General features: G+C 38.8%; 1 protein-coding gene across 1 annotated transcript in view; it reads right to left on the bottom strand.

Moving 5' to 3' along the window:
- Positions 1-12,266, bottom strand: part of MYO3B (myosin IIIB) — a gene marked incomplete at its 3' end in the record, with an annotated part of 364,997 nt that extends 352,731 nt beyond the window's left edge. The window contains exons 1-4 of the mRNA XM_084258155.1: positions 12,087-12,266; positions 10,924-11,058; positions 2,405-2,509; positions 2,073-2,172 (exon numbers count right to left, since the gene is read on the bottom strand). Coding sequence (XP_084114281.1) covers positions 2,073-2,172; positions 2,405-2,509; positions 10,924-11,058; positions 12,087-12,233 — 487 coding nt within the window. The 5' untranslated portion in view covers positions 12,234-12,266. The remainder of the gene's footprint in view (positions 1-2,072; positions 2,173-2,404; positions 2,510-10,923; positions 11,059-12,086) is intronic.
- Between the last annotated feature and the right edge of the window lie 824 nt (positions 12,267-13,090).

Raw genomic sequence — 13,090 nt, 5'->3', positions numbered from 1 at the left:
AAAATATTTCGGGTGATTTCCTTCCTTAAAAAAGTGCTTCATTTTATGGAAGAAGATTGACACATATTATCTATAATGGAACATCAGTATAGACATAAAAAATATTCAGTTCCTTATCTTATCTGAAAGCCTGGAAACCTGGCAAGAGAGCTATGTTTGTCAAATGGAAAAAGAAATTGACTGATAATATTATCTAGGGCTCAATGTTGAGGGTCTCAGTTTTAATATAATCCTAATATACTTTATCTGTCTTAGTCTTCAGCCAGTTCTCTTTTTTATGGTGCATGGTAATAAAGTAGACATAAAGGCACACTGGAGTAGCAGTTATAAGACCTGCTTTCCAATGCCTCTTCCTAATTGTATAGCTTTGGGTCACCTCACTCTCAGAAAGTGACTTTTCTTTACACTCCAAATTGGGGAGAATGATACCCATCACATCTCACACAAGGAGTTTTTCTTAAGAATAAGAAAGCAAATGTGAAAATGATTTATAGATTGTAAATTATTTTATAAATTTAAGAAATTCTTTTATGCCAACTATCTAATGCAGTCCTTAAAAAATGACTGGTTGCCATTAAACCTATTAATGACCAGAACTTAGAAACCTGGATACTTGAGCTCATTAGCAAAGGACATACCTTTGAAAACCAGGTGTATATTTGCCAAGAACTCATGGGTAGCACAACTGGTAGTGGTGCTAGCCACTCTTTATTAGAAAGCCAGAGAGTATCCTAAACTCTATTAGCCTTGGATAATTTCCTATTTTACCAAGTCCTCCACATAATTTTGATTTAAAAAAATTGGTTTCAAAAAACTGTTTTTAATGTCTAGACAGTGTGTCTAGAAATTTCTTGTAGACATAATGCCTAGAAATAATTTCTAGACATTCCTGGAAGTTCAGGAACCTTCTACTGGAAACATTAGGAGCCTTTACCCTCCTGCCAAATTGCAGTGCTGGTTAAGTGGATAAATCAGCATTAATCCCTATCTGCATCTTCCTAGGCTCTTTCCTTTATAACATATTTATCACTCCCCTGGGTTATGTGGAAAATACCTCTCTGATGCTACACACACAGCATATCTGTGGAGTTACACCATTCCTAATGACTAGAAAGAGGAGCATAAGACTTGAACAAAATGCTCCTCTGCCATTTTTCTTTGCTTGTCTTTGGTAAATAGACCCATACACCTAAAGTAACTTCATTTATTTTTGAGTAATTTCTTCTGAACAAATCATTTATTTAAATATTTTAGCAATCCTTTCTTACCAATAAAACATTGGATATATAAAATCATCAATCTTTTCTTTTACTATACTATCAATAAAGAACATTTTTAAAAGTGTCTTTGTATTTGTTTTCTCATTATTTGTAATAATCATGCCGAAATACTGTTGTTAAACTCATTTAAAAGATTGAATCATTTGATAATTTTAAAAAGGAAAAACCAAATGGTTTGTTAGTTTATGAATATCAATACATAAGAGCTGTGAGGAGATATTTAATAATTCTCTGGCCTTAAGTGATAATGTTCTCCATTTCCTCTCACACTTCCATTTCCTGTTCATGCTTCCAGTTCAGCTAACCTCTCATGTACAGCAATAATCACAATTTAAAGGGATGTTAGCTTGCAGACCCAAAGGACTATTTTACCTTCTGCTCACAGGGAATAAGTATGCCTAAGGCTAGACAAAGTCATTTGAAAGACCAATGGCTTTCTATTTTCATATGCAAAAGAAGAAATGACAAAATGTAAATTATAGACAATTGCCTTGAGATGTGAAATTCTTCCCAGAAAACCAAACTTTTTCTGTCAAATTCTTCTTTCAAAACACTTTCATTTTCTCTCTTTAATAAAATTGCTCTAAAGCTGAAAATAGATTAACAAACAGCTTCTCCTAGGGTGATCCATCTGGTACCCACCCCCACCCCCCATTTTCCAGTCTGTGTTGACTGGAAAAGTCCCTCAGCCTATGTTGTAGTAAAGAGGCCCCAGTCTTTTGAAATTGCAGTAAATTGTTGCCCTCGGCTAAATTGCACACATCAAGAAAACAAATGACAAGCAGTCTTTACCAAAGTCAACGAGCTTAACTCCTCCTTCTGTTGTCAGAAGAATGTTATTCCCCTTGACATCACGGTGGATGATTTGGTTGTTGTGCAAATGCTGAAGACCCTGCATGTGCCCACCGCCAACACACAAAAAGAAAGGGGAGATTTGTAGTTGTTTTAAAACAATCACCCTATTACTAAAAGTCTAATCAAAGTCCATATTCAGCTATATCTCCCTGTTGTTATAAATCTTGCTTATTATAGAGTGATTTCTCCAGTGTTAATATGCAAATAGGGATTCAGGGATGACAAAATACCCCCTCCACTGTCATCCCCAACCTGGTGGACATTCTTACCAAGAGGGCCCCGTACAAGATGTATGAGATCATTGCTTCATCCATCCGCTGGCCACACCGTAGCAAACTTTTGACAAGCTCAGTGACGGAGCCTCCATTACATAGCTGCAAGAGATGGTGCCAGACAGAAAGAGTAGAACACATACAAAAAGAAAAATGAAGACATTAAGAAAAGCCCACTGATTACTGATCTCATATAATAAAATTAATTTGCAGATCACAAAACTCCAGTTCAGAATCATTAAAATTCCCATTACACAATCAAATATGGGGTGTGTGTGTGTGTGTGTGTTATGCATGATTTATTCCAGGTGATGATTTGAGTGTAAATGTGTGTCAAAAAACTGATTTTTTTTTTCAGGGCGTTGCAACTGTATGGGGAATATAAAAATAAAAAAATAACTGATTTTTTTTCAATTGCCAAGTGAAATATAAAAATACTAGTCATTATCTAGAATTTCTGAAATTTCTAAATTGAAAGACAATGCATGTAAGTAATCATGGTGACTTATTGGATATTTTTCATTTTACATGCATACTGTCTTTTTTGTAATGTTTATTTTGTATAAAGGATTGGAAGAGGCAAGATGGGTATCCCTGATACCTGCCAGAAAATAAATTTTAGTCATTTCAAACCTTCCTGCCTCCAGTGCTGGCACTGTTGGGGGGGGGGGGGGAGGGATATGTCCTAAAGCTAATTCCATACAGGCTTTGTGGACTCCACCCCCACCCCAGGCCAAAGCCAAAGACACTGGGAACTCCAAATCCCATCACCACCAAAGGGAAGGTGGCTGGGACCTGAGGGTGGGGTTAAGCAGCCAGGTTGGTATAAAGCCAGACACGTGGGCTTTGCAGGGGGTCCCCCATTTTGGCTCCCCGCCAGCTCGCAGCATCTGGCCAGTGCTGAGAGTGCCTTTGGGTTTCCAGGTCTGCGGATGGAGTAGTACGCATTAAAGACTTTATTTCCCTATTTTCTCCCTGAGTTGTACATTTTCCTTATTTCCTTTTCTCTTGTAAATAAACCTTTTATTAACCTCTTGTGTGTGCCTGTAGTGGAGTGTAATAAGTCCCTTGTAAGCACGCCGGTGAGGACCCACAGCCAGGCAACCCGTTCAATATCGGGGCTGCCCTATAACAGTACCACAGGCATCAGAAGCCTAACCAGCTCTTTCTAGAGTTCCGTGTCAACTTTATGAAGTAGAATTGCATAGTATGTCTATGTAACCATTTCCTAGTCAACTTTCAGCTTTCAGCAACTTCATGCCCTTTCACACTCTTTTTTCCCTCATTATCAACACCAAGATTGTATTTTAAATATTTGCCTTTTTATGTACTAAGTTTTGAGTCCATAAACCGGGTCTGCTTTACTTTCTCAGCAGTTTAAGGGTTTTCAAGGATAATTTTTACTAACTGCCAAAGTCAGTGTGCAAGTCTGGGTTTACTACATGCCAGCTTTAATCAAGGTTCTTGGCCGCTCTCCTGCCTGCCTGTGACTATGCAGCTGCCTCTTTTTCTAATAAATCTATTCTTTTAAAATGTAAAATAAAAAAGTTTCTTAGTTGATGTGAGGACATGTAAATACCTTGAAATTGTATGCAGTATGTCCTACATACTGCATTTCCCTGCTCAGAAAATTCAGAATTTTCATCAGCTTCCAAGAGCCACCTTCATCATCACAAAGGTTAACACCCTGCTTCAGTAAATTAGGTTTGCTTCTCTTGGAACTTTGCAATTGAGAGTTAACTAGTAAACAGTAGAGGGGCCCCCTGGGTGTGGCTGCTTGAGTCAACTGGCTTTTCCTAAACAAGGAAATCTGAGGGCGCATAGAATAGCACCTTTCTGAAAAAGACAACTCTTTGTCAAAATAATAATACATGAGGATCTATTCAACTTTAATTAGAACATTTACAATATTTTAGTAAAAGGGAGAACAGATGCTTCTGATGTCTGTATCATCTCTGCTACCTAAGTGGCAGATACTTCACACACATACTGACAGTCAAGAGACCCAGACCTTAATCTTCCCAGGTTTTTACCATTTAAATTGTTCATAAGCAAGAGTATGATTAAAAATCTAACATAGAATTAGGAAAATTTACAATCTTTAAAACTAGGATAAAATTACTATCTCCAGAAATAATTCAAGGAGGGATCCTAGAAGCGGTAAAGACTACCAAAGACTATAATGATCGCATAAGTTCAGAATTATAGGAAATGACCTTGGGCTCCACTCTCTACAATTGTCAGGTGTAACAGATACCTCATCACTGATAGCTCTGATGACCCTGAAGTTGAGTACCAGGGAAATGTCTTCCCCATGATTCCACATTCCTTTGCTTCCAACTTTGCTTCATGACTTCGATAGGGAAAATCACATTTAGTGTCCAATAACCTCTTGAGTGATGAATGCCTTTTCAAGGAATTCTCCTGCACTTTTGGTGGGAGTGCAAACTGGTCCAACCACTATGGAGAGCTGTGTGGAGATTTCTGGACCTACTAAACATAGAGCTCCCATATGATCCAGCAATTCCACTCCTAGGTATTTACCCAGAGGACACAGAAACAGTAATTCCAAAGAATACCTGCACCCCTATGTTTATAGCAGCACTATTTACAATAGCTAAGCTTTGGAAACAACCCAAATGCCCAAAAATAGATGACTGGATCAAGAAGATGTGGTACATATACACCATGGAATATTACTCAGCATTCAAAAAAGATAAACACATGCAATTTGCAGCAACATGGATGGCGCTGGAAGGGATCATGCTCAGCAAAATAAGCCAGAAAGAAAAAGAAAAATACCGGATGGTCTCACTCATAGCAGGAATCTAGAAACCTTAAATAAGAGACCAGGAAAATGAATAACTATAAGAAAGTGAAAATCAAAATCAACAAAAAACTATGAACCAGAGACACTCTATGGGGGTGGGGGGCGGGGAGGTGAGGGATTGGGGTCAAAATAAGGGGGTTGCAATTGTATGGGAAATATAAAAATAAAATTTATTAAAAAAAAAAAATGAATGCCTTTTCAGTGCCATGATTCAAGGATAATTCTCTCAGGACTCCCCAACTAGATCCTATATTTTAAAGACTAAAAATTGCAGAATTGACCACAGAATCAAATGATGACCAAGGCCAAATGTATCAAATGAGCTAAGGAATAATCTCCCTCCACAAGAAGAGCCCTTCTGGGTCTGGCAGACAGTATGAACAGCTTGAAAGAACAAGATACTCCCTCCTGGTGGTTCTGTACAAGGGGAAAATGTAATAGAAACTTCAATTTCTCCTGAAACTGAATTTCCCATTTGGAAATTCAGGGGAGATTTCCATGAGGCAAAGGAGCCTCAAGCAACAAAGAAGTGTTCATGTCGAGTGGAAATGGCAACAGGGGAGGGTGAGGCTGACCAAGTCCGGCACTATAACAGTTCCAAATGGCCTGTTACTACTTTCAGGAGACTCAAAACTTTATATTCTCTTTGGGGACAGGGTCAGGCTAGAGTTTGAATGAGAAAATCAAAGAAAGTGGGGACCTCATAGGAGGGCGTAACAGAGACCAGACATAAGAATATAGGAAAGGCAGAACACAAAGGATTTGGGGGTTACAGCATTGTACAGAGGTCCCTGCTGAGCTGCCACGACTTTACATAAGCACCTGTTGGACATGGCACCCAGGGAAAAGGGAAGGGGAGAAAGAAGTGGAAAAGGGAAAGAAGAGGCCGAAACAAAACTGAGTCTTTACCCAAATGACTCAACATAGAAATGGACTGTGAAAGTGGGCTCTAAATACTAGGATTTAATCCTCCTGCAAAAATTCACTCAGTTAGACTAAATTTAATAGAATGAGTTAAAATCAATTGCCTCTCTAGGCAGGCCAGTGGGTCAAGAACAAAGGTTAGTTATTAAAGAAAAAGTTATCCCTTTGTTCTCAATAGTTTCTGATGTTGAGTTTATTACCCATTATTCAGCCATGAACATGACACACTCCTGCCCTCAAAGAACTTAACAAGAGTAATGCACACATAAGCAATTAGAGTGTGGTGTATGCAAATAGGGATGTGTCTAAGGGAGCATAGTGGCCTGAAGTAGGAATGCTGAATGCTGCTGAGGTGGAGTGAAGAAAGGACTATCTGGGGAAGCTTTCCAGAGAACATAACATTTATTAGTTTGAAGGACAAATGGGTTATGGCGGGAGGACAAGGAACACTGTGTGCAAAGGAAGGAATATTATGGGGAGGGTGTCTGTCTCTGTGTGTGTGTGTGTGTGTGTGTGTATCTGTAGTTCTAAATACTCTGCTACTGTTGCAATAGAGAGTGCCAAGACCCTAAGGCAAGGGAAATGGGACAGGAAAATGGAGAACAATAATGACAGGTGTTCCCTACTAAGGAATATAGGCTTTATTATGACCATATGTGTATTATAATATTACAATATTCTGTTAGGATTATAAGCTATAAACAGATTTTAGGTAGGAGGTCTCTGTTCAGATTTGCATTCTAAAAAGATAACTTGGGCAGCAGAATGGAGGGTAAATATGAAAGGAAGATTCTGGGTGCTGGACTATTAGAAGGTACTGAAGCAATCAAGAGGCAGGGTCAAAAAATCAAGAATCATGAGGATGAACAGACACAGATATGGGAGTCTTTCCTACATTAAAAGCAAGACAAGTTTCTAACCAACTAAATGTAGAAAATGAAAAAGTGACAGATCCAGGGATCCTATAAGAATAAGGAAAGTATCAATAAAGTTCTGTGATCCTCTAAAGCCAACACAATAATAGGGATGCAAGACATACATAACACCTTCCAAAACCACTGCTCACCTGGCTCCCATCTCAGGGAGGCATAGGCTTTATTGAATTGTTTAAGTGCACTTTAAAATTCTACCTGGAGAAAATTTAAATTAAATGTTGGTGATGATCCAAGTTAACTCAACCCTGGAATTTTTTCCTGAAACCTCATTTGAGTCTCTTTCCTGCCCTACTTTAAAAGTAGTCATTTTTGTAACAGGAGCTTATTCAACTCAATTTATAAACTATCTTCATAGCTCTAGAACCTATAGGTTTTAAGGGCAGCCATTTTGTCAGCAAAATCAAAACTCAGTACAGATTGAAAAACAAGGAAAGGTACCTTGGTACTTTTTGTTCACTAAATGTCAGAGTTTGAGAGCTATCTCATCCTGTGATTCACAAAAACATATAATTAAACTGCTCAGGACACCTCTAGAGGAAGTTCTCCTGTGAAGCCGATAAGCCTACGAGCAAGATTTCAAAGGGCAGTCCATGGGATAGAGAAAGGGCTTTGGGCACTTGGATATAAAAAGAGGAAAGCAAATACACACTGACAATTACCTAACCAGACTAAATGTTCACTGAAACAGACTGAACATTTTTAAAGCATAACAAGGAATGATATTTAAATGCATGACATAAAATAATCCCCTGAGAATTATGAGACTGCAACCAGGCCTCCTCTGCCACCCCTGCAGGTTGACAGACACAGCCCTTTATTCCTACCCACTCCTCCAGCCATCAGATTCAAACACAGAGGTGTCTCCACCCCTGCATTTCTCTCTATGCCCTCAGCATTCAGGAAATGGAGCAGCTGGATGCATCTAGAATATAATGAACATTTTTCTCCAAACAAAGAAAAAAAGAAAAATCATTTACATTCCACATCTATTTTCCAAAATATCATTGAATATTGATTCAATCACTGTAAGTACACTTGCTAAGATGGCCATAATTGCAAGCAATAAAATGTTCATTGTTCAATAAGCCATCAACTTTCCTCCATGTTCTTAAAGAATAGCCCATGTAACACAATTACCAGACCTTTATTCTAGTCAAAGCTCCAACTTTCAAATAGATTTTACACTGGCATTGACTGAGTCAAATTGAGAATTAAGAAAAATTCCTTTTTAGTGTCCTCTGTCCCATGCCTTTATCTTTCAAGGATGTCAGGCTCTACAGAAGGCAAAAAAGCAAGAGTAAAGGATTGTAAAAGTTACTCTTAAGATGCCTTAGAAGAAGCATCATGTTAGGTATTGCCCACTTCTCAGTTGGGAAAACTGTTTATTTTGTTGATATGAGGTAAAATCACTGCCTTGCACCTAGAAGAATGAAAATTATGTCATTCGTAACCATAGAGTTCCAGTCAGAGTGGTGACATACAACACAAGAGTCAGTGAGTCTTGAGACTCCCCACTCTGGGCTCTCTCTCCAGGGCACATACTTATGAGCAGAATAGTGAGCAGAATGCTTCCCATTCCCAGGTCCTCACTCCCTCTTCCTTTAGATGAACGCCTAGAACACATGTAGGTGGGATACACACTGTTGCATTTCAAAGTCTCCCCTTCCCCATTCCTAAGTGTACTATACCTTCCTCCAGACCCCTAGCACTCCAGTGACTCTCATTCTAGAGCCCTGCCAGGACTTACTGTCTGAGTCAGTGCTCTCTAACCATCTCTGGCCAATCAAAACCTACTAGTCCCAGGTTCCAGATCAACAGAGTCCTGCTATGATCCTGACATGTTAATGCGATGAAAACTTGATTCATACCAATGAATATGAAGTCTTTCTAGGGCCTTAAATAAAAGCAAAAACTACAAAAGTGTTTCTTCCACCTATCCTTTCCAAACTCCCAGTTTAGATACTTAAACATAAATCTCTAGGGAAAAAAAAAATTTTTTTTAAATTGATTCTAGCTTTTTTTAAAAAAAAAATATGGTGCTTTTTTTGTTTAGAGTCTTATTTACTCGCACTCTAAATACCAAACTATTTCTTTTAAGTTGAACACATGATTTGTGCTGAAAATAGTATTTATCTGCTGAAGATTTTATAATAAAAGGAAAAAAAGAGAAGATAGTTCATTCTTGTGTACATAATAGACATTTTTTCCAAGTATTGTTTTTCTTTTCTTTTAGTATTTATATTTTTATTAAAGGCCTTATTTCTTATTATATTTCATTTAAATGAGAGGTAATAGAACACAGGGATTTTTTTCAAACTTAATATTAATCTAGAATAAAATGTATTCACACATTTCCCAAAGCATTATTATGTGTGTTTTCTCCTCATATCTTTCTAATACAAAAGGTGTCTGTCATGAAAGAGTGTCTTGGCTTGCTTGCTGCTAACAATTAGTAATGAATTTCAGAAATGGCATTTTTATTTGTTTTTGTTTTCAGAGTTGGGGTGATTTAAGAAGGCTATTAATAACATTTTTCTATACTTAGAATTGCTCCATGGAAGACTATCTTACTGGTCCTTTCATCGCATTCAGCAAGGAAAGAGCAAAGACCACATAAATTTAATCTCAATATACAGAATGAGGATTATATTCAACAGGATACTATTAAACAGAGCATAATTTTATTGTGCAAGTCATCTAAAGCACTTTTTAAAAAGCTGCAGAGAGCACAAAATGGTCAGGGTGCTGTGTGGAACACCATGGTCTTCCAGTTGTGTGAGACTGTGTGTGTATGTATGTGGGTAGTAAATTTTGATTCATGTTCTTCCTCATGGTTGTTGTGGCAGCCAGCATACACTGTCCTTTGCACAGGCTTTCCCAGAGCCAGGCAGAAAAGCCAGACAAGAGGTACCAGAGCTGCTCCTAGATCACATTTATGATCTCAGACACCAAGATATGTCCTTGTTCAGAAGGGCAGACTCTAAATAAATCATGGTGGGCATAGTGAGGATTATAGACCAGTCCTAATATAAGAATTTCACGTTTGCATTATTATATCTTTACCACATTAGTCCCATGGGGAACTGGATTTGTTTGGAATTCACTTGTCTGCACCTAGATACACATATTCATTCCCATTCATAAGAGAGGGAGCAAGTTGGACTATGGTGGATACAGTGATGCTCCCTTCAGAGCAGATGCTGTCATGAATACCGGCTGCTCCCTCTGTATCTCTTGCTAGAAATTGCCCCTGCTACAGAAAATTGCCTCTACCAGAGGTCATGCCCTTTCCTGAGCTGCACACAGCCAGTGATTGGCAATAGAAAGACAATCCAGGACAACACTGAGCATTGCAGCTCTCCATCTCCCAGAGGGTGGGCTTAGACCTCTGTTGCAAGCAAACTGTTGTTCAGTGTCTCCCTTGCCCAAACCTGCAGTTTTCATTTCCTAATTTCTAAGATGATTATTAATGAATATGAATGGGCTAACTCAAAGTTGGCAAGCCAAGTAAACCTTGTGTTAATAATTTTTGAAAAAGAGTTGCAATCACTGGAACATATTTTCTATGAAATAGCCCCAGTTTGGACAAGAAAATATACCTTTCCCAACTGTATTCCTGTATTTGCTCTGTATCTGAATAAAGATTATTAAACTTTTGAAGCAGAGAAACATGAGCATTTCAGCACACAGCCAACCTGTAAGAACTATAGAGGGGAACACCACATCTGGTAAAGTACCTGTGACACCCAAGAGAGACCAACTCCTCAAGGTATATCTTCTACTTAACCAAAGCATCTGTGTCTCTGTTACCCAGTAGGAGCTCTTACCTCTAGGACTAACCACAGCTGTCCTCCTACACAGTGATCTGCTCTGTAAAACATTCCATAAAACTTTACAACGTTGGGATGATTAGGAAGAAACTGCAATATGTTGTATTCTGCCTCAATCTCTTCATCCATATCCTAAACAGGGTTAAAAAAAACACATGTTGGATTAAGTCTAATGTGTAAGGAAGAATACAGGTATAACATCAATCTCAAGTAATCACTGAAAGTATATTTATATTGTATTTTTAATGTCCTTACTACCATATCTTGAAAATATCTAACAATGGATATTCATATCCTAACTAAAACTTTCTATGATACCAATAAAACATCTTCATTACATTCTTTTGCTTCAACAATACTATTATATATACATATATATATATATTTTTAAGATTTATTGATTGATTGATTGATACAAGCACTGGGTACAGTCAGAAGCACAGGAGGGTGAGAGAATTCACCAGAGCCAGAGCGGGGAGCAGAGCAGGCAGAAGGACCGAGGCACACTGCTGAGGGGAGCAGCGGGCGGCAGGAGAGGTCTGCGCGCCATGTGGGACCCTCCTCTGGTGGCCGGGGAGCAGCCGGGGATCGAACCGGCGCCGCAGAGGCTGCGGGCAGCTTCGCAACCCAGCACTCAACCGCTGCGCCACCGGGGAGGCCCTATATATTTTTTTAATTAAAAATGTCTAAATTTTCAAAGCAGTTAAGGAGCAGTAGCTTGAAAGATCCAACCAGGATAGAACACTTACAACCTCACTGTGTAAAACAGCATACAGTATTATAACCTCAGTGCTCAGTGCCCTGAAATAAGATGCTAGGCTAGATGATTAAACAGCAGAAGCCTGGGTCACTTTGTAACTTACAAAGAGACCAATTTCTGTAAAAACTCAGGGAGGGATATAAATCACTCTTTTGAAAGAACAACTTTTGAAGACTAAAGAGGACTAAAACCAAATGAGAAAAAAATGGACAAGAAATGGGAAGTCAAGGAAAATTTAAATTCCAGTGGAGTCCCTTAATTCAGGTGTGCTGACAAATTATGACTAACTTTGAGGTTGCATGCCAGGTTTCATGAATTTATCCCTAGAATCAGGAAAGAAGTTGAAAGCTCAGTATACAAGAAAGATTATATTGTAATTACAATTACCGCCATTACTTACACTAATTGGATCCAGAATTTTCACTGCGGCCAGGCTGCCATCCTTCTTATTAGTTACCTTATAGACCTTACCATAGGTTCCCTTGCCTATGGTCTCTACAATTTCCCAAGTGTCTGTGGGATCTGGAAGTGACTCAAGTCTAAGCATCGTGGCGTTGTAATGAAATAATCCATACAGATGTTTTCTGATGGGAAAAAAAAGTTTGTTATGTATACCACTTCATAGGATTAGGAGCAATAGGTTATTGAAACAGGAATACTTTTATTTCTTAAGCAGCAACTTGCACTTTTTCTTTTTTCCTTCTATTTTAAATGGTCTTTTCTTTTATGGGATTTCAAGTGTCCTTAAGAGGGCCTCCCTGGTGGCGCAAGGGGTTAAGATTCAATCTATGAAGCTATCCGCAGCCTCTGTAGCACTAGTTCAAACCCCAGCAAGGGAGCTACCCACATGGTGCAGCAGACCTCTCCTGTCTCACCCACTGCTCCCCTCAGCAGTGTATTTCAGTTGACTTGCCTGTTCTGTTCCCCACTCTGTCTCTGGTGAATCCTCTTACCCCCCATACCTCTGGCCTGTACCCAGTTCTTATGTGCATAAATAAATAAATCTCTAAAAAAAAATAAAGTGTACTTAAGAAATGAGAGCAGAAGGTAGAGGGGTAGAGCAACATGAATCTGAACATCTTCATAAACATAACTCTAAAAGGGGAAATTATGTTCACATTAGTCTGTGGCTGTATGGAAAGGATCTAAGTTTGGCTAATACCTTGTAGGACCTAACACCTGGTCAGTCATAGGTACTGGACTTTGATGCTTTTTGCAGGTAAGAGTGAAAAGGCAACAGAAGACTTCCAGTCATGCCTGAACAGCTATCATTCTAGGTTCCTAATGGCAGCAGCTACTGCTCCTGGAAATGGCTGAAAGTTGCAGGTCTAAGATCTTTCCCAGGTTCTGGTAACCTTGACCAGGTCTTCCTGATGGAAGGCAGTTCCAGTTCTCACTGGAAGG

Source organism: Talpa europaea, assembly GCF_964194135.1.
Source record: "Talpa europaea genome assembly, chromosome: 1".
NCBI classification, from domain to species: domain Eukaryota; kingdom Metazoa; phylum Chordata; class Mammalia; order Eulipotyphla; family Talpidae; genus Talpa; species Talpa europaea.
This window is presented reverse-complemented; position numbering and strand designations above follow the sequence as displayed.